At 37.4% G+C, this 22790-nt stretch overlaps 1 protein-coding gene across 3 annotated transcripts in view; it reads right to left on the reverse strand.

Annotated features, from left to right (window-relative positions):
• TMEM131L (transmembrane 131 like) overlaps window positions 1–22790 on the reverse strand; it is a 116906-nt gene that overhangs the window by 15880 nt on the left and 78236 nt on the right. For 2 of the 3 annotated variants that reach the window (XM_054030115.1, XM_054030113.1), the window contains exons 14-26: window positions 22186–22356; window positions 21544–21610; window positions 20732–20849; window positions 19805–19946; window positions 18428–18537; window positions 16659–16731; window positions 14674–14819; window positions 13610–13752; window positions 12723–12909; window positions 11665–11850; window positions 9268–9417; window positions 7728–8347; window positions 1328–1482 (exon numbers count right to left, since the gene is read on the reverse strand). In XM_054030115.1, the coding sequence (XP_053886090.1) occupies window positions 1328–1482; window positions 7728–8347; window positions 9268–9417; window positions 11665–11850; window positions 12723–12909; window positions 13610–13752; window positions 14674–14819; window positions 16659–16731; window positions 18428–18537; window positions 19805–19946; window positions 20732–20849; window positions 21544–21610; window positions 22186–22356 (2268 nt within the window). The remainder of the gene's footprint in view (window positions 1–1327; window positions 1483–7727; window positions 8348–9267; window positions 9418–11664; window positions 11851–12722; window positions 12910–13609; window positions 13753–14673; window positions 14820–16658; window positions 16732–18427; window positions 18538–19804; window positions 19947–20731; window positions 20850–21543; window positions 21611–22185; window positions 22357–22790) is intronic. The other variant, XM_054030114.1, reaches the window with a different exon arrangement.

Raw genomic sequence — 22790 nt, forward strand, 5'->3', positions numbered from 1 at the left:
ATGATATATACAATTCTTAATGGACTAAAAACTAGAAACATCTCCTTGATTTGTGATCAGCTTGTGGGAGAGTTCAGCAGTAATAAATTCTCTCTTCCCTCAGCTATTGGTGGTGTTCCCTTTGTTTATCTGAAATACTATTGAAGAAATAATGGGGATAAGTAAAACAGAAAATATTAGGAAATTTAAGTTTTAATTTATATTGGACTTAAAACAAAATAGACCACCCCCAGAAACACATGAAAAGCCGCAGAACATGGCCAAAAGCCACTTATAACTGCATTAACATTTTCTCAAAACAAGAGTAGGATCCAGCAAATGTTTTCAATATGTGCTCCAGAAGTACAACATGTAATTTATTATTAAAGCTTTTCATGAAGGCATTAGATAGAGCAGGGGGCAGAATCAGAAAGGTTCTATCAGTGAATTTAGGAAGCCACTTAAACTCTCTGTAATGTAAATACAATACTTGTAAAGCTCTTGAAATCTTTGAACAGAAGATGCTATCTTGTAGGTTCCTGATGATTATTATTATTTAAGTTTCAGAGTAACAGCCGTGTTAGTCTGTATCCGCAAAAAGAAGAACAGGAGTACTTGTGGCACCTTAGAGACTAACAAATTTATTAGAGCATAAGCTTCGTGGACTACAGCCCACTTCTTCGGATGCATATAGAATGGAACATATAATGAGGAGATATATATACACACATACAGAGAGCATAAACAGGTGGGAGTTATTATTATTTAACAATTTGTGCAAATGAATTCATCTTTTGTCATGCTCAAATTCAGTTCCTGGCACAGAGGTTAGAGTCATAGGTTCCAAGGCCAGAAGGGAACATTGGGATCATCTAGTTGGACCTCGTGTATAACAGGCCATAGAACTTCCCCAAAATAACCAGAGTGAAAGGGGGAAGGATGATCCTTGTTTGCAAGATAGCTCTCCAACAAGGGTTGGAGGAGGGAGCTCCCGCAACACACTGCTGGCAGTGTTGCTGACACTTGGTGTTAGATTTAAGTCAGACTGTGTAAGTGTGTGCTTGTGCCTGCACTAATATTAATTGCATGGAAACAAATGTGTTTGTGATATAGCCCACATTGCATATAAAGCCTACTTGGGAACTTCACCAAAACATCTTTTATCACTTTATAATCCAGTTTTAATACATAAAACTAGGACACAGAGAGTATCACAACCTGGGGGTTCTACTCATTCATCAGATGATCAGTATGTGATTTTAGAATTTATTCTTTACAGAATGTTTCTCTCTCTCTTTTAGTTTAGGCATTTTAAATATGAAATGGAGAAGGATCATATAATACAAACCTCAACTGAAGCAAGTTCCTGTTTTCCACAGCATGGTGTATCCTCCTTAGGGCCTTTATTAATCTTTTTCTCAGTGGAAGGCTTTGTGTTAATCTGCTTTTTCAAAGTCTCACAGTTTTCTATTTCATTCCTGAGAGGCACTTGCTGGTTATTCCCTGGAGTGAAACAATACAAATAGTGTAACTTTGGGAAGACCATGAGGCTCCCATTCCCTTCCCCGGTCACTCCACCTTGACCAACATTTTCAAACTTGGATGCTTCGCAAAACACTATGATTATCAATCATTTTGTTTTGCTGCTTATCCCAAAAAACCAAAAATCCAATTGCTGTGTAACACTTCTAAAACCAACTGCAAGAGGCAGTTTTATATATAGCAGTACTAATATACACTTCTCCTATATACCCACCCTGTTATAATCACCCTACATCAGTTGGTTATTTAGTCCCTATGTACAGTTAGGACCACGCTGGGGGCACACTCAGCTAAAACTCTCAACCAGGCTCTCATCATCTTACATCTCAATTGCTACAACATCCTTTTCTCTGGCTTTAATAAATGCAATCTAGCCTCATCATATTTATTCAGAATGCTGCTGCAAACATCATTCTTAGTCCTCTTTTTACATCCCTCCACTGGCTCCCTTTTCTCTAGCACATCAAACATAAGCTACTTGTTTTACTTTCAAGGCTCTTCGTGGCCTATCCCCACCCAATCTACCATCTCTCATTCACCATTGAGATGTCAGCTTTCACCGCCCATTGCCCCATCAGGCCAGCCTCCATAGACAACCTATTTACATTTTCAAACAAGCACATTGGTGCTTTCTCCCTTGCTGCCCCCTCCCCACAAACACCCACAAAGCTAACATCTTGTCTACATGGGGAGTTACTCTGGAAAGGCTATGACTGATTAGCTCCATTTGTGGATGCTCTTATTCTAGAATGAGAATGCCTTATTCCAAATTATCTTAATCCATTTCTAACATGGATTAAGACAGTTCAGAATAATGCACTCTCATTCTGGAATAAGAGCGTCCACACATGGAGTTAATCTGAAATAGTAAATCTGCTTTAAATTCACATTCTGCCTTATTCCAGATTAACTTTCATATGTAGACAAGCCCTTATTCACTATCTTCCTTCAAAACCCTCCTTAAAACTCCCTCTGCTGTGATGCCTACAAAAAACTTGTCCATGGTTAGGCTGCTAGTGGGCTGAGATCACAGCCCATCATGCTGCCAATGTTGCCATTGCTTCCTTATGCTTCCGTCTATTTGTTGTTATCCGTATGTTGTACCATACATAGACTGTAAGCTTTTTGAGACAGGGATCGTCTTTTGTGCTGTGTTTGTACAGCAGCTAGCACAATGGGATTCTGGGTCATGATTGGGGTTCCTAGGTGATATGGCAATACAAATAGCAAATAATAAAAACAACAGCTACAAGGATGCACTTGGGCAAGGATTTTTGGTTGTGGAACTCTCACCTAGAAGTTAGCCAAGTTTCCCTCTCTGGCTGCTTTTAGGTAACTTAAGGTCCATTTATTCTGTTTGACCTATCATCAGGCTGGGTGGATCTTTTATTTTTAATGTTAGCGTTCTGCACTGATATTATTGTACAATATTTAACTGCATTATAAATGCACTGAATTCTTCAGCTGCAAAATATTAAGAAATACAGACATTTGAGATTACCCTGCAACCTAATGACAAGGCTTTTGGCTGCACTGCACATGGCACGCATAAGGAACAGGAGTACTAAGGTCATGACTATACCACAGATCAAACCGCAGTGCTGATCTTTGGTGGGAAGGGTACGCCTGTCCCAATCTCATTCTTCTGTGCTCCTTATTAGCCAGTTTACTAGTAGTGTCTGCAGCCTCTGAGGAAGTTAACCCTCCCTCCTCTGTGAATGGCAGCATCACAGTGGCAGTGGCATGGATGAACATGGAGGGGATAGGGAAGAGTGAAGAACCATCACAAAACAAAGCAATGAGCAAGATCAGAGACCAGAGCTAAAAAAACATGTTACTAGTCTTCTAAAAAATGTGTCACTGCTTTCCAAGATGTAACACACGGAGTAAAGTGTTTCCTGAAGACTTCCTGGTGCCACAAATATTCTCTATAATTAACAGTTATTCATGTTTCATATTGGTATGATTCAGATTTAATTTATAGTCCCAAACCATCTACAAATTAAACCACAGAACTTTAGACAGCCAGCAAACCCAGAAAATGCCAGGAGTCAAGAAATAATTGAGACAACGCTTGTTTGTTTCATTGTTTGCTCATTTTGTTCTTAAAATTTTGATAATTAAGCAATCATGAGAACTCTGGAAATGTTCTATGAAGGAGTTATATTCCAAACAGCAGATTTTAAAAGACTCAAAGCTGGTAAGTAAGAAAGAAAATCTGGGAAGAAAATCTAAGGGAAAAAGGAGTTCCGGAGAGAAGTTTCTCAAAGAAACAATATTAAAGGTGCGACAGCTGACTATCCCAATGTGAAGGAAAGATAGGATCAATAGTAGAAGTCCAATATGGCTCCATCAGGAGCTCTTTCATGACCATAAAATCAAAAAGGAATTCTACAAAAATACAAATTGCTAAGGCTGAATACAAAACAATAGCACAAGCATGTAGGGACAAAATGAGAAAGACCAAGGGACAAAATAAGTTACATCTAGCAAGGGACATGAAAGGAAATAAGTTCTATAAATATATAAGAGAAAGACAAAGGGAAATGTAGGTCCTCTACTTAGTGGGGAAGGAGAGCTAATAACGGGTGACATCAAGAAGGCTGCGGTGCTTAATGCCTGTTTTGCTTCATTATTCACTAAAAAGGTAAACTGTGACCAGATATAATTAATATTAACAACATGCGGGAAGGAACACAAACCAAAATAAGGAAAGAACAAGTTAAAGGATATTTAGATAAGTTAGATATATTCAAGTCAGCAGGGCCTGATGAAATTCATCCTAGGGTACTTAAGGCAACTTGTTGAAGCAATCTCAGAAGTATCGGCAATTATCTTTGAGGACTCATGGTGGATGGGTGTAGTCCCAGAGGACTAGAGAAGAGCAAACATAGCACCTATCTTTATAAAGGGAAAGAAGGAGGACTCGGGGAAATTACAGATCAGTCAGCCTAACTTTGATAACTGGAAAGATACTGGAACAAATTGTCAAACAACCAATTTGTAAGTACCTTGTTCTCAACCTATTTATCATTGTGGGCTGCATGTGCAGCCCACAATGTGTTACCTGGGCCACGGCTCTCCTCCCCCCAACCCCTTCCAAAGACCTCTATGCCCAGTGCCTCCCGCCCAGAGACCCACTCCACAGAGTGGGGCCAGGAATGGAGCCCTGAGCTGGGTGGTAGGGCAGCCAGGCAGCAGCCCAAACCCTGACCCTGCGGGGTTGGCCTGACCCTGACCCCTGCCACTCGGGGCTGGGTGGCTGCCCTGGACCCCAGTTGTGCAGAACCAGCTGGCAGCCCCGACCCTGGACCCTGTGTGGCCAGGAAACAGCCCTGACCCCAGAACCCCGCCATGCTGGGCAGCCGGGAACCCAGACCCAGCTGCACACCCAGGCAGTCTTTAGCACACAGCTGGGCTGCAGCTGTGTGCTAATTGGGCTGCATGTGGCTGGAGGGTTGAGAATGGCTGACCTAGAAGATAATAGGGCTATTAGTAATAACCAACATGGATTTGCCAATAACAAATCATGCCAAACCAACCTAATTTCTTTCTTTGATGGGGTTTCTGGCCTCATAGATGGGGGTAAAACTGTAGACATGATATATCTTTATTTCAGTAAGGCTTTTGACAGTCTCATTTGACATTCTCATAAGCAAACTAGGGAAATGTGGTCTAGATGAAATTACTATAAGGTGGGTGCACAACTGGTTGAAAGACCATATTCAAAGAGTAGTTATCAATGCTTTGCTCGGGGTGTGTATCTAGTGGAGTCCCACAGGCATCAGTCCAATACCATTCAATTATTTTCATTAATGACTTGTAAAAAGCAACAGAGTCCTGTGGCACCTTTAAGACCGTGGGTGAATGCCCAGTTCGTCGGATGCGTTCACGAAAGCTTATGCTCCAATACATCTGTTAGTCTTAAAGGTGCCACAGGACTCTCTGTTGCTTTTTACAGATCCAGACTAACACGGCTACCCCTCTGATTAAGGACTTGGACAATGGAGTGGAGAGTGTGCTTATAAAATCTGTAGATGACACCAAGCTGGCATTGCTAGCACTTTGGAGGACAGCATTAGAATTCAATACAACCTTGGAGAATTGGTCAAATCAACAAGAAGAAATTCAAGACAGACAAGTGCAAAGTACCTCTTTAGGAAAGCAAATCAAATACACAACTAATAAATGGGGAATAAATGGCTAGGCAGCCGTACTGCTGAAAAGGTTCTGGGGGTTATAGTGGACCACAAATTGAATATGAGCCACCAATGTGATGCTGTTGCATAAAAGACTAATATCATTCTGGAGTGGATTAACCGGAGTGTCATATGCAAGACATAGGAGGTGACTTGTCTTGCTCTACTTAGCACTGGTGAAGTCTCAGCTGGAATACTGTGTCCAGTTCTGGGCACCACACTTCAGGAAAGATGTGGACAAATTGGAGAGAGTCCACAGGAGAGCATCAAAAATGACAGAAGGTTTAAACAACCTGACTTATAAGGAAAGGTTAAAAAAACTGGGAATGTTTAGTCTTGAGAAAAGATGACTGAGTGGGAACTTGATAACAATCATCAGATAACTTAAGGGCGGTTACAAAGAAGACTTATCAATTGTTCTCTATGTCCAGTGAAGGTAGGACAAGGCAGAAAGGGAGAATGAGGTTAGATATTAGGAAAAACTTTCAAATTATCAGGATAGTTAAGCTTCCAAGGAAGATTGTGGAATCCCCATCATTGGAGGATTTTAAGAACAGGTTAAGACAAACATCTGTCAGGGATGGTCTGGTATACTTGGTCTTGCCTCAATGCAGGGGGCCGGACGAGATGATCTCTCGAGGTCCCTTCCAGCCCTACATTTATGTGATTCTCTATTTTGTCATACTAAAAATGACTCTATAAATAATCATTTATTTTTGTTAAGAATGCAATGCCATTTACAGTAGGAAGCAGCTTGGTTTAGGTATAATGCATGATCTCTCTGAACTGTAACTGAAGATATTTTCCCATGTATTTGGTTATGTTTAAAAGTGTAATCAATGTTTTTAAATTTTATTTAGCAGCTTTGAAAATATAAAGTAGGTGAATAACAACACTGTACTTCTAGAGAATCTGAAGATTCAAAGCACTTTATAAATATTAATTAAATTAGTTTGTCAACATGTCTGAGATGAGTAAGCAGTAGTACTGTAAATCCATTTAACAGATGAGGGAATACTCAGGGTAACTGACTGGCTCAGGGTCAAATAGTTAGTCTGTGGCAGAGACAGGAACAGAACCCAGATCTCCTTATTCTCAATCCAATAAAAACGGACTTAGCAACGGAATATTTGGGATTCAATCAATGGATTTGCTTTTCCCACATTCTCAGTGAAAACACATGTCCACAAGAAATATTCCTTTGACTTCCTAACCAACATTTCTCCTAAGTGTTCTTGTGCCTCTTCCCCAAGGCTAGTCTCTCAATTTAAAGTCATGAGCTAAACATCTCTTGAGTCTCTGATAGAAATGGCAACTTGTGAATTCCTAATAAAGTGAGAACTTCCAAATACCCTGGTGGCAGCTTCTGGCCCTTTTAGGTTACAATATTATTACAAAAGCCAGATACCTAACTTTCAGAAGTGCTAAGCACAACTGCAAATGAAGTCAGTGGGAACGCTAGCAAGTCAGCAATCAGACCCCAGATTTTCAGTGGGCCTAAATAGTAAACAGGTACAGTTACATTTCCCAGAGTTTAACTTTTTTTTTTTAGATTTAAATAATTTCAATATCTGACCAAGAACAAATGGTATTTTAATCATAACTTTGATGAAAATATGTTTATCTCTTAACTTTGTTTTAACCTTTATAAATATTATGGTGTGAACTTATGCACCGAAGCAACTGTGAAGTCCTAAAACTTTATTATATCCATATTATATGAAACTTGCTTTCAGTTTCAAATTTTCAGAAATACCCTTGAAGTTGCATCTTAGCCGCAGTTTTGATTTACAACACAAAGGAATTTTTCTGGCCAGATCCTCTTTCTTGCAAATCTGCATAAATGTATCAAAATCAAGAGGCATGAGTAAAATATCCTCACACAAAGGGTGAAATCCTATCCCCATTGAAGTGAAGGAATGTTTTGCCATTGACTTCAATGGGGCCAAGATTGTCACCCAAGAAGTCCAATAATTTCAAAATGAATTCTATAAATGGAAAGATTACCATTATTTTTCCTGGAAATGTCTTGCAATTCTGGCTGTTGCTGAGGTGAATTTGACAAGTGACTTTCGGGTAGCTTCTTAGATGTCTTCAGAGGACAGAACTCCTGTTCTTTGAGCTCAGTTATATTTTCTGAAGTTGTAAGGTTAGTTTCCTTAGGAAACACACATGCTTGAAGATCCTCCTTCAAATCACACTCTGAAGAAGTACTTTCCATGAGAACTGTATTTTTTAGTGCACTTTCTTCTTTATCCAGAAAGTTTCCTGGAAGAGTTAAATTCTTCTGCATGTTTACATTTATGCCATTTGCATATTTTAAGTGTAGCCAGTTCTCACTAACAATGTCAGTGCAAATGTCCTCTTTTGGTGCTGAGATTTGGTTCTCTACAGTCTGATTCTGCTTTTCATCAGTAGTTGTAATGCCACTGCCAGTTACTGTGTTTGTTTTTTGTTTACTGTAGTAAACAGAACATTTATGTTTCTTCTGAGAGTGGCTATAGGTTGCTGGACTTCTCTTTGCAGCATTCTGGCTTCGGCTGGATGGAGTGCCTATAGAAAGGAAGCCTTTTCCTTTGCCTTTATCAGAGGTGCCACAGGAATCCATAAAGGTCTTGCAGCTGCCCCTGGAAATGAAATAAAGAAATTTTAATTTTTTTTTTAAATATATGTAAAACCATCATTAAATTATATCTTTTAAAAAAGTATTCAATGAGAGGCAGCGAGAAATATTAATGAAACATAAGAACTGGATTTCTACCTTCTTTCGGTATAAAACTCAGGAAGGGGCAATTTACCCAAAGCTATCTTCTGTCTTAACAGAAGTGAGTGCTCACAGTGTAAAGATTTCACTTAATGGCTATGGGTTAAATTCTCATCCAAGTTGCATACATGGCTCCTACTGTCTTCAAAGGCACCCACAAATGTGTTTCCAAGCCCGAGGTATGTGCATCTTGTTTGGCCGCACAGGGATTTGCATTTTTAATTACATCTAGATGTCAATAATATCAATGATCCCTACACAAAGGCTCTGGGCACCTGGATATTTAATTAAATGTTACAATTTCACTGTGATTTAAGCATGAGTTTAAGTGCTTTGACCAACTCCAATACATGTTCAAATGCTTGACTGAATTAGAACCTAGGTTCAGAGATTAAGATTTGATGGCCTACAAAGTGCTTTCCATTTCTAATTTCTGTGACTGTTATATATGTACATGTAATTCCCATCACACAGTCCCAGTACCACGGCTGCTATGTAGTGTGTTTACATTACCCACCTTACATTTCATTATCTAGGTATTACTAGCAATACACAAGATTAGTTATTCTGAGTTTTGTTCATCTGTCATCTGTACAGATTAAAACACCAGAGTGCACCTGATTATGTCAGAATGCTGAAAACTCACTGAAACAAAGAAGTTTCTTGGAACAGTATCTTCCTAAAGGAGTTCACAGTAATATCATAGTACAAAGATTTAGAAAAGGCTATTCTATGTTAAACAGAATGCAAATGAGAGCACTTCAGAAGAAGAAGAATTTTTACTTGTAGGAATCGGAGCTGATTATATCCACAGGATTGCTGTTTTGCTGTGATGAAGAATTGGGATTTGGTCTCTGCCTTGATTTCATGAATTCTGCTAAAATGTACTGTGCTTGTTGGAAGGCTATTAGAATCACACCCAATAGGGACAAACTGCAAAAGAAAACAACAGGTTTCACTACATGCATGTCTCTAGACAAATGAACAAAAACAGACCAATTCCATAGCAAGAATTGTTTTTCAGACTAGGTGCTGGTAAATTCCAAACACAAAGATACCTAACATTAAATTGGAGGAATGGGGTATGGTACAAACAAACAGTTTCTAGAGGTAAAAATTATTACTGTTTTATTTTTAAGTTCCTGGAAGCTATGATTATTTTCTGGCAAAATAATTGAACTATTAGTTTTACAACAAAAACAAAAATCAAACCTAAAAAAACAAGATAATTTGAAGATTGAAGCTAAACTGAGGACAGACATATTTCATTTTGCTTAGATATAGCAGAGATCTCAAAACAATGCAAGCTGAATAGGGCATATTGTAATAAACAATGTACTTCACATATATGGGATATGTACATGTATTTGCAGGAAGACAGACTGGATGATCCATTAGATCCCCTCTCACTCAAACTTCAATGATTCTGTGATATTATTTATTAGGCACTAATAATGCACTCACTGCTACACAAATATAAACACAGTCACTCCCCTAAGCAACTAACAAGCTAAACTATAGACACCAATAAGACAAATTGCACTGGAGGCCCCAGAGGGGAAAAAAAACAACAACAACAAAAAACTCTTTTTTTTTTTTTAAATATTCTCATCCTTTCTAGAGAGGATGCTAACATATAATTTACTAGAAATATCAACCTTCATTCTTCGGGGGTCAATGTTTGAAGTCATAAAGGATTTTTTCTGTACGTTATATTATAGCACGGGTGAATTATGGGTAATTTCTTTTGCTTCCTCCAGAAGTAGTCTATATACTATCATCAGGAAGCCAAATATGTAAACTAATGGGAAATGGCTTTATTCCTATGTTCCTGCAGCATCTGTTAATCAGACTTTTTCACTAAAATACTTTTAGTTTGTATACAATGCAAACAGAATTATTTTGGATTTCCAGGCCACAGAATAAGCATGCACTGACATGTTATAGTATTACCATGACATTTACATTCACATCCTATCAATTCTGAAAACTAAGAGTGAAACTATTAGGATTTAAAGATTTGTATGAAAATGGCACCAGAAATCATCTACATCGAGAACAGTTTCTCAGTTACATTATACAATATAAAAGGTAGAATAGCGTGTGTATGTGAGCGAACACACACACACACAAATTACAGACCCAGAACCTCATCTGTTGTAAATTGGCATACGTCTACTCACTTCAACAGAGGTAAGCCAATTTACATCCGCTGAGAATCTGAGACACAAAATTAGCTAATGCACATATGCTGAGATACCTTTCCACCACAGCCTCTTCAACAAAAAAACACATTAAACAAGAGTATGTTAAAAGAGGTTCTGTTTATTTGTTTTAAACAATGTCACTAAAACCGATGTAAACCTACCAGAAATGCTCAGGGTAGATTATATGTCCATTCAGTTCCTTTTGGGCTGCTCAGATAGTGGCAGAAACCACCTACATCTACTGCTGGGGATTTCCATGGCATGGAGGAGAGCTCAGTGGTATAAAGTCACTCCTGGGGCCAGGGGTGCTGGAAGAATTTGTATAGTGGGGGTGGTGAGAGCCATTGAACCAAACTGTAAACCCTGAATATGATGGAAACCACTTCAAGCCAGGGAGTGCGGCAGCAGCCTCCCCGCATCCCTAGTTCCAGCACCTATGCCTGGGGCATAAACGAGGCAGGAAGGGGAAATGGCTAATGCTTACTCTGCTCTAACTATCCCCAGGTGACATATGGCCCACAGGGCTCATATTCACCTGGCACAAGTTAGAACACTTGGATGCAACAGAGAATCTGTCCATAAAATGTATGACTTTACTAATAGCTTAAACAACTTTTATTTGCATCCATGCTAACCATCTATAGTTATCTAATAAAACACTGCCATAGGTGTGCATGGCACTTTCCAGGCAGCAGAAGACATGTTCTTTGCCCAAGAAACAAACTTATTATAAGTCCAATCCTGCAAAGTTCTGAGCATCCTCTATGTTCAGTACCTAGGTCTTCGAAGGATTAGACCCTAATTATACACCACGACATTACACATTTCTCTAAAACTGACATTTTATATAAAGGTGGCAGCTGCTGACATGCAACTCAAAGAACCGAAAGCAACTATAAATCTTTGATAAATTGATTTTATTTTATTTTGAATTTGTGTGAGGAGTGCAAGGTGCAAGAAGCAAGTATATTACCTAACAAAGAGAACTGTGAGCCTCCAGAAAGACTCTTCCCAGCTAGGTCCTGGCACCACATCTGCACACAAGGGTAACAAATGGTGAGGAAGGGTCACGTTGAGTGTGAAGTGGAACTCTACATCAGCAGCAGTCACCAAAGTAAGCTCACGGATTACCCACGAAGAAGTAAAATCAGGGGTAAACCTGTCAGCAAAATAAATGAGGCCAGTGTTATTTTTCTATAGTAAGATTTAGTTTTATTAAGATGTCATTGATTTAAAAATACTACACAGTTATCATAAACAGCTTCTACTTTTCTAAGCAATGACAGCTGCTTGCTTCAAGATTGCCTCCTGCTGACCAGTTTATGCAGTGATGTTATCATCTACCTAGGAGAAGCACTTGCCTGCCTGCTTTACAACTGTAATTGTGTTGGCATTCTCTGTGCGATACACTATAAGGTATTATTTAATTTTGATGTTTCCTCCTGGAAAAGGAGAATGGATAATCAACAAATACTAAATGAAATTCTTTGTACAGTGCTAAAATGTACAGACCTTTTCAAACAGTTGAGAGTGCACTGTATTTCCTCTATGTACAAGCACAATCACTGCATTACAATCATACCCCTTTTTCCGTGTGTTTAAAATCTTGAGTTATACTTGCATGGACATTAGAAACAATACTTAAAATATGTATTGGTAGAAGCACCTGACTAGCTGGTACTAATGACTGTGAGATGCATAGAAAATCAGAAAACAAATGATAAAACAATGAAAAAAAAAGCAAATATATGTTGCTCATTTGTCCTGTTCAACCGTTCAACTTTAATTTATTAATACTTCATAATGTAGTAATAAAAATACCGTAGTATGCTTTGTAAAATTTTTTTTACTAATATGAGACTTTACTATAGTACTTGCTTTTAATGTAACATGAACGGAAAAGAGGAGAGCTTTATATGTTTATTCAAAACAGACTGAGCTTCTTCTGTGAACTAATGAGGTGAGGTTCTGCTGCAATTTCAAATTCACACTTAAGATAAACTAATTTCTCGGTTAACAATCAATGCTTACACAATGCTGATCTCTCGCGAAGAATTCTGAGCCAGGAAAAATTCCTGACAATCTAACACTTCAAACCCATATCCTTGGCAACTGTACCCATTAATCTTCATAGATGATACAGTTATAGGAAGAGGCCCAATATTCTCCACTTTGAAATTCTTTGTGATAGATAAAATTTGCTTGCTGTCTTTCAGTTCTAAAGGAAACAAAATTAGCATTTAGTAACTACACAGCACAGAGAGTAATTTTACTTTTAATATTATTTTAGAAATTACTGCTTATAGTTCACATTTTTTTAAAAAAGTTCCAAAAGTGAGAGTTAGATTTTTCATTTGATAAACTGCATTTTGCAGTAACATATTACAGAATTTGTAAGATCATCAGCCTTGTGTTGTGACAAAACAGAACCTGCATCTGTTTTACTACTATCAAGTTTTACTTTGACAAATTCAATTTTCATTAAATGCTGTAGCAGTATTAATAATAGGGAAAAAATAACAAAAAAACAAATTAATTTCTATGCTGCTGCACATTCTTTTTACTAATACCAAAATATTATCCAAAATGCTTTTTACTCAACACATGAAGTGTTCTTTATCATTACATCTACTGTCTGCACTATATATATGGAGGTGATTTCTGATTTACAGGAAGGTAGTGGAGGGCATGCTTGATGGAAATGCTTTTTAAAGAGGATTCCCTGACCATGTGGTTTTTTTTGTTGATGTCAATACATGTAATTTACAGAATCCATTTCAGCCATCACAGCTGATCAAGGTTATGATTTTTCCCCTTTATGCTATTTCTGTATAACACCAGCATCACTATAGTCACAAACTAAATGGAGCACAGTAATGCATTACTACAGGATCAGAGACCTGTTTTTTGTTACTCACGTCGTCTGCAGTCCATGAGTGTAGCTTCTGGCACCTTAAATCTAAGTGACCCTCCTGCACCTGGCAGTCTTCCACCTACTTTTAATAATTCTCTGGCTCCAAAGCCTTCTACATTGACCACATCCAGAACAGTCAAGTTATTTCTGTCATAACATGAAAAACATGCAATCAGCTTTTGATACAGAAAAGATAACTAAGCAAAACAATCCCACTTCTATCACAATCTTGGTGCTTGGTGCCAATCCATCACAGTTCCCACCTCAGCAGCTGCAGAGGTCACGCAGCAGCAGAATCAGTGTGTACACTGTGGATCAAATTCACGCCCATACAGGTCAGCACAAGGCCTATGCACCACTGAAGTCCCACGTAGGCTTTCTGAGCAGAGGTGATTTTCACCCCCTGTGCAGTGCAGAGCCAAATTCCATGGAGCCCTTCTCCAAGATAATGCACACAGAGCAGCTGGGAGCCAGAGGGTCTGCCACTGGATAGCAGCTGTCTCAGTTGGTGAGAGAGGTGGGAAAAAATTCCTCCCTTACCAGCACTCTCTTCCTGCAGAGATCCTAGTACACAACCTGCTATTCAGGCTGGGCTCTGGGTCCCTGGATTTAGTCCCATAAGAGCCAATGTAGTCTAATTGATCACACTACTAACATTACTTGGATTCCTAACATCAAGGAGTTAGATGAAAATCACGTTTTAGTGATAAGAGCCAAATTAATAAACCTCTTCTTCTATATACACAGGAACAAAACTGATGGGAAATCCAAGGTATTATTCTGCAATGTCAACCACTGGAACTATATGTTTTTGTGACTATATGTTACATGCTTATCATGTACAAAAAAATCATTTCAATTAGAATTCTATTTATTACAGTGTCCACTTCCACAGGACACACGTGCAAAGTGTATATCAGATTTTGAAAATATTTTAAAGTGAAATGGAGGTAATTAAAATGGAAATGTGGTGTATTTGTCTCTGCTGCAGTATTTGGCAAAATTATTTTCTTGAAGCTGTTTATTTATTGCTTACAAAAGCTAGGTTAAATTCAGAAGTTGTCCTACCTGATTAATATAAGGGATGCTACTCTTTTGTAGTCAACTGGTGTAAAAACTACACCAATCCTTCGGGTTTCCAATGGTTGCAAATGTAACTGAAGCACCTCAGAACTGGATTTCATGTTAGTAAGGTCCTCCTGATGTGCATCCTGCTAAACAAACATGCATTTATTTATTTATTTGGCATAACCCTTTAAAAAAGCCCATCCCAATACAGCAGACATTACATCGCTGCTCAGCACTGTGTAAAAACATCTCTGCGTACGGTGCAATTACTGCCATTTAGCTTATTTATTTTATGAAAATTATTTCTTATCTGACAGCATAAACCCCATCATATAAAGCTGTTTATTTGATCAAAAGTTCACATGACAGCATTTCTTTCATTATGAGGAATGTATTTTATTTTTTTAAATCAGATTTTACTTGCTAATATGGAGAAGTATTTATTTTTATACAGTAGCTTTCATATTAAAGGAATCCCCAAACCACTTTACAAAGCAGGAAGAGTGGTAGTGCACTGACTGTATAGGAAAATGTGGCAACCATTATGCACACAGCATTGGACATTAGAACTTGATTTAACTGATGGAGGGACTGTTGGCAAGTAGAAAAATCACTTGAGCCACTGGAAACACACCACAGAGAACTCCTTAACATTGTAACACCACCACCACCACCAACGCAGTAAGGCTAGAAATATTATCAAGTTTCGGGGGGGGTTTCTGGTACGATCATTTATTCTTTTTCACTATTTAAACAAAAACAAAACAAAACACATCCTAAAAGCTTTCTATGCCAGAACCAGGCCTCTCCTCTGACAAAGAGAACATTTAGCCAAGAACTAAAAGATACATAAACAATAGTAAGGAAATGAGCTTTTAGTTTAAAGTTCGCACCTGGCCAATCTTCTTTTTTTTTTTGGTTCAAAGTGTTTTTATGACTTGTAATATTTTATAAACCAAAAGATAAAATTACAAACTACAAGACACACAATTAACAGCCAACATTTATGAGAAGAAAAACATATGGGGCACATTTGCAAACATAGCCTATAATTCTATACATGCAACTGTGTGCATGTACCCAGGTGTGATTATAACAACTGGTTACATAAACACAGTAATTAAGCACATTATGACACATTCAAAATTTGTGTGTATATCATTAATGACTCAGAAAAGGACAAATTAAAATCTGCCCCCTAGTCTTATATAGAGAATTGCTGGGTGAAATTATCTGGCCTGCGTCAGGCCATAGGTCATACTTCTGGCCTTAACATCTCTAGTGAAATCCTGGCCATATTGAAGTCAATGTGAATTTTGCCACTGACTTCAGTGTGGCCAGGATTTCATGCTACAACTCTATCTGGAGTTTTAATAATATTTTAATAATAAATGCACTGTTACAGCTATGTTCTCTTTTTCAATACTTGCTTAATGACTAGGATATGAGAAATGCTCCCTCCACCCTTTCAAAAGTTACTTCTGAAGTATATGGGAAAAATCAACTCCTAAGTACAAATGGAAACTAAGGCAGAGAAGTTAAATGATTTCTCCAAGGTCTCTCAGCAAGTTGGGGGCCTGAGATGAGGAATCAGAAATCTAGATTTCTGGTCCCCTGTTCTTACTAGACCAATTCAATTTTCTTCTATTATAAAATTATCACCCACCTCTATCGGGCAGAACCCCACAAGTACATGACCGACATTAAAGCTAAACACAAATTTAGTATATGATTTGAACCCACAGTGCCTTTTTGAAAGCACAAAGCTTCCAATTTAAAACAAACAAACAAACAAAAAAAAACCAAAAGCAAACTCTGGAAAAAGATAGAATGTCAAGCATAGAATCTAATGCAAGAAGAAAGAACTTATGACTGAATTACTATAAACAGCACTCAGCAGCAAATTTAAATATAATGCAGCTAGGAATATATGTTTATTTTTCTAATTTGTCAGATATTTTTTCTGTCAAAATTAGACATCTTACCCTGTGTGCATACTCCTCCATGAGCCTAAATTCAGTGGTTGTGAAATTAATAGCTTGCACATTTGTGCCAAACCTAAATAAATCAAGACAAGAATTTAAGTATTTAAACCCAGTTTGTCAAAACATCACTGCACACATTTTTGGAGAAATTACAATATTGTTGTATGTTGGCACTTATTTTTAGGGCAAGAATACTTCTACCATTGCATTTTGGCAGATGTGGAATATTACGGAAACAAAGATCTGCATATTAATAGATTGCATTACAACTAAGTTTCATGAATGTGCTGGTCACTCGGAGAACAAGGTGATGTTTGGGCAAGGTCAGATTTTTCTCCCCCCCCAAAGTAAAATATTATAATCAAAGATTATACAAGAATCAACAACTGAAATTCCTAAGCAAGATGTAAACACAAAAGCAGAACATCCTTGACCATCCACATAATCTTTAGGAAACATTTCATATCAGAGATTAGTGAAAAATTCAGAATGAATAATTTATTCAATAAATGTTGTCCCTCTTTCTGTTCATGAATTGCCCAGGAATAGATTGTGGTTTTCTCTAACTAATTTTTAATTTGCAAAAAATATTTGCAACTAATTTTTTATCTGTCTGTGAAAAATTCAGTTGCAAGTATTTGATATTTGTCACTCGGGCTATTTGGAAAGGGCATACCAAACAGATTTTTGTTCAATGGGGATAAACACTGTTCTTAGAAGTAAGCATCTCGTGTTGAATATTTGTAAACATGAATTCAAAACTCAATTTCAATGCAATTCTGCAATATTTGCTTAAATTAAATCACTTCAGTGAACATTACTTCCAACACTTGCTAGAAAATGTGTAGAAAGTAAATACAAAAGGATGCAAATGTAAAGAACATTTGTTAAAAAATTGGAATTAATATTTGTGGACATTTTTTTTCTAGAATTCACACAAATATAGTTATTAGTTTGAGTACATTTAAAAGAATTATGATGTTGAGGAAGCAATTAAATAAGGATCTGGGCCTTGACTCAGCAAGGTACTTAAATAGGTAACCAACTTTAAGCATGTGAGTAATCCTAATGATTATAAGAATGAGAGTGAGTACTCAAACTAACTTAAATTCGGTCCCTTTCTCCCATCTCTTCCCCCTCTCTCCACACAGCTTATACCAGCCAAAGAACTCATATGTCATTCAGGGAGTTGGCTTAACTATCCTGAGAAAATAACTCATTTTGCTGATACAGGCAGCATCTTCATTTGCAGGCTTTGCCAATGCAGCTATAGTAGTAAACCCTTTGAAGTGCAGACTAAAGCAGAGAGTCTTTCTGTGTAGAGCAGTTCTCATAACCCTCCTACTCCTTTGAGTGCCCCTAAACGCTCCCTCTCTGAATTCAGGCTGCCTTTATTTCTTCGTCACATGCCCCCATCACAGACCCCTTGACTCACAGCCTTACCTCCCCAGGTGAAGGCTACATCCCAACCCCCCAGTAAAGACCAGCTCAGCCTCTGACAGGCATGTGCTTGTTGAATCCATGCCTTGGGGTTTATCATATAACAGTTGTATCCACAAAGACAGTCATATAACGTACAACCAAGGTAGATTGAACATGATGATTATACACCATCAAAAATGGGATTTAAGATTATGGGGAACCATGCCTCCAGGTAACTTATGATTTTTTTAAAAAGTTAAAACAAGTGCTGAGTAACAATGCTAAGGGACAGAAACAGATCACTAATAAGGAATATCAGTACTCTGAGATAACGATATATTCATTACCATTTGCTGAGCAGACTCAGTGATGCTTGGGGATCAGGATAGTAAGACAGAGGCAGAAGTTGTAGCGTAACTGGGAAGGATGAGGGGTTTCTTAGCACAAAATATTTTACCTAAACAGTTTGGGGAAAAAAAGTTAGAACTACATACTTGTGTGCTAGAATTCTAAAACAAGATAAAATAATTCTGCATTGGTAATACTGGCCTCATTTTCAAAGGAGACTCAACCTGACTTCTCTTTTTGCACATTAGAATTTTACATGCACAAAGCTACATGCAAAAGCTGGGCATGTGTGTACAATGTTTCTATATGCAAAAGCAAATGATAGTGCTTGAAGAACTACATATGCAAAAAGAGAGGCTATCTTGTCAAGATATATTCTTTTTATTTCGACTTATTATCAGGTCACACTGGTAGACAGGAACAAAGTTTACCCAAAGAAACAGGTAAAGTGTGTAAGACACTGTTCTTCCTCACTTAAAAAATGAATGATGGGGGACTAGCTGGCTCATGCTATTGCTTAATAATTTAACATACATACATTGAATATTAAGATAATAAATAGTATTTGCATATGAAGCCTTTCATCTCCATATGACAGGTTCTAACCAAGACCAGGTTAGTAGTGACCAAATGTTGCCCAATGAGAACTTAGTTGCTGGGGCCAGTCTTGTCCCAAGAAGACATGCGTCATCTGATAATCCCAATCAGGGATATTTCACAAGCACAATATTCACTCTTAAAAGATGTATGCATGGGGTGATAAAGATTAATGTGGAATTATAAACATCACTAATAGTAAAGCTCATCACAACCAGGAGCAGCCCAAGATGTTTTGCTGGCCAGCACAGAAAATGTTTTCAGGCCCCCCGAGCTCAAGCAAAACAAACCAAAACAAACAGCTAATCGGGAGGGAAGGGAAAAAAAAAATAGTGGGACAGCAGTTCAGTGCTCCCTGAAAGCTGGTGTCCAGGGTGACTGCCCTGTTTGCCAGCCCCTAGAACCGGCCCTGATGACGGCATATCCAAACATACTGTTCCATGTTATTCATTAGTTTTATAATAAGCTACTCTACTCTAGCTGATGAACGCGTTAATAAACATTTCAGAAGGTGAGATCTACAGTATATGGCTAAATCCTCAATTTATGTTAATATATTAAACTAGATACTTCAACAATTTAAACGGGAGCCAATCAGATTATAAGAAACTGGTGTCTTGAGATGTACTGGTATGGAGTTTTCCAAAAACCTTTTTCAAAACCAGTTTGAAAATAATATAAAAACATTATGTATTAATAATGTTGAACTGGAATCTTCATAATTTAAACTAGCTAAAAATATACAAACTTAGATAAAGCTTGAAAATAGTTATCATTACCATACTATTCTTAAGTGCAGTTGCACTGAAGTTTAGTGTCAGCCCAGGCTCTGTAATCAAACGTGGCAAAAAGAAAGCAAATGACTCCTCCTCTTCAGGCTTCTTATGGTGAGCAATGCGAGTCATTCCCAAAAAATTCCTCCTGTTTAATTGGTGAAAACAGAAAGCTTTGTTAAAACCAAAAGAAATTGATTTTAGTCTCTTGACATGAATTTTCCAGGAGTACTTCGTTATGGTAGATAACCTTTTCTTGGGGGGAAAAAAAGGCCTTTAACAAAATAATGCCCATAGGACTGTGACCCCGCATTAACAATCAATTTAAATTCATTTGTCCCTGACACCTCTGCTTTCATACTTGTAACATAAAGACTCCCTGTTTATACAGCTCCATTTTCTCATGCTGGAATGGGGCTGATGTCAATGCTTCACCAGCTTGACAAGGACTGCTCATGCACAGACACACACTTTTCCCTTCCCCATGTCCCCAATGTGTCTCATCCATTAGGCAAAGAAATAAAGAGCTTAAAACCTATTGAAAACCCATGACCCTGAAAAGACTACTGTGCAACCTGTTGACAGAGAGGATTTGTGCAGCTTCCATATTTTGATCCTGTGAAACATGCTTTGTTTTCTTTCAGAGTGAAGTAGAAGTGGTGAAGTTACTACAGTCAAAAAGTTATTTACATTCAATGTTCAGGTATTTAAAACAATTATTTACACTGAGTTAAAATGGGAGATGAGGTGCTTAGCTGCTCTGAATCTCAGGACACCTAATGGGAAGACTAACTTTAGGCACCAAAGCCTGAAAGTTTTTGCTCTTATTTTCAAGTATATTAGTATAGCACAGCAAGATTTGTTTCTTATAATACAATTTAAAGTTTACTACTAGCTACTGGAATTAAGAACATGAACAGTCTTTGTACAAACCTGCAGGCTTCCCCATGTTTTATTTTCTGCCATCTTTCATAAAGCTCACTTGCAAGTTCAGAATCCACATTCCACGTAGAATGGTCCAGAGACAAACTCCCTTTCCAAAACAGATTTTCTAAAATGATAATAGATTTCCCATATTTTACTAAAATAACATTTACTATCTTTATCACTCTGTCCCATAACTTGAAGAACTGATATCAATAAAGAAAGCTATTTTAAAAAAAATAGGTACACGTGTGTGTAAATTGGAATTTGTACAACCAATTGTGCATGCTTTTGTACACTCAAGTAGGACTTTTTTTTTTTGCTGTATCTTACATTTGGAATTTAAGGGCTATATTTCATCACAGATTTTTAAGCAGAACTCTTAACTGATGTCAATGGGATATACAAATCATAGTTCAATATCTCTAAAATGGTGCAAAATTATGTTATAGCACCCGCTAGTAGCCAATAATCATTTCCATTTTAGCTCCCCTTTTCCAATTGCTGATAATTTTCTCAAACAAACAAATTCCATTAAAGTAAAAAATATATTTTGAAAGTTAGAACTGGTTCAAACATTTTTGAGTTCCGTGAGCAGGAATTAGAAATCTGGGATATTGTGTTTGCTACAAGTTACTAAAATCCATGCAGAGGAGCAACAATTTAAGAAATCAGGATATTCTTAAATGACGTAAAACTTACTCGTTCCAATCATCTATATATTTGTACTACAAATCCAGCAACAAATACAATTTTTTTTCTAGCTACTTTTTCTACATTACCAAACTGCTAATAGAGGCCTAAAAATAAAATAAACCTACCTGTATCAGACTTTCCCAAGTAACAGTGTATATCACAATGTGCTATGGCTTCAAAATGAAGATCCCCCTGTTGAAAAACAATGCTTGAATATCTGACAAAGCAACACTGTAAATAAAATAAATCTAGATACATTTAACCAATGAACATTACGAACTTTAATCAATCAAATGTATTCAAGAACAGTAAGCCTGAAGCATTGTAGCCCTTGTTTTGGATGGATGATACACCGCTTTATGATTCTGCATGAATAGAGGTTGGATTGAGCTCCCTTTGAAAACATGACCCAGTAGATCCTTCCCATCCCTTATTCTAGGATTTACTATTCCAAAAAGTCTAATACCTATTAATGAAGATTACTTGGCTCTAGAAACAGTAAGATCTAAAAAAACCAGAACCTTAATTATGCTCCTTTGTGGATACATATGATACAATCTTTAATTACATGATCATATACTATTTTTCCATGGGTTCCCTACTTCATTCAGTGCATGGGATGGACATACCAAGGGGAAGTATTTCGGTGGCATGGGTAACCATAATTCTGTCATTTCCCCACTTCTGAGCACTTGGCTTTGCAAGCTAAATAACGTTAACATAGCTTTTTGTATGTAATATACATACAAGTCAGTGGAATACAATACCTTGGACAGAGTTGAATAAATCCGTAGAGGTATCGCAAACATCACTCCTACATTTGTAGCCAAAAATACATTAGAAAATACATTTATTACAGTGTCTTTGACACTGAGCTTCAAAGAAAATACATTCCAACAGCCTGGAGGTAGAGTCAAGGGTTCAGTGAAGTTCAGAATCTAGAAGGAAACAATCAGATCAGATCATATTGGCCAAAAATTGTTTTGTTTTTTTTTTAAATCAAAACCGCAAGAATTATTTAAGTGTACTTTTGGATAAGAATTATATACTTCTAAAGTGATATTTGCTCCTAATTGTTTTGCTTCTACTATCATGAAATTCTTAACTCCTATATACACATATGTAAAAAACATTGGTCATGAGGGTAAACTTATCAGGACACTGTAAAGTACCTTTTTAAATACAACTGCATTTGATTTTTAAAAATTCACATGCATTTGCACACCTAATTTATCTTTGCAACTATTGTGACTGCACATATGAATCTGGGATCTGAGTGCACAAATGGCCAATTCAATGTCTAGTTTGTCATTTGAGCATGCACACATCAGCTTTGTTTGTTCTAATGAAGCAATTACATAAATTTTTTTGC

The sequence above is a fragment of the Malaclemys terrapin genome, chromosome 5, assembly GCF_027887155.1.
Source record: "Malaclemys terrapin pileata isolate rMalTer1 chromosome 5, rMalTer1.hap1, whole genome shotgun sequence".
Lineage (NCBI taxonomy): Eukaryota > Metazoa > Chordata > Testudines > Emydidae > Malaclemys > Malaclemys terrapin.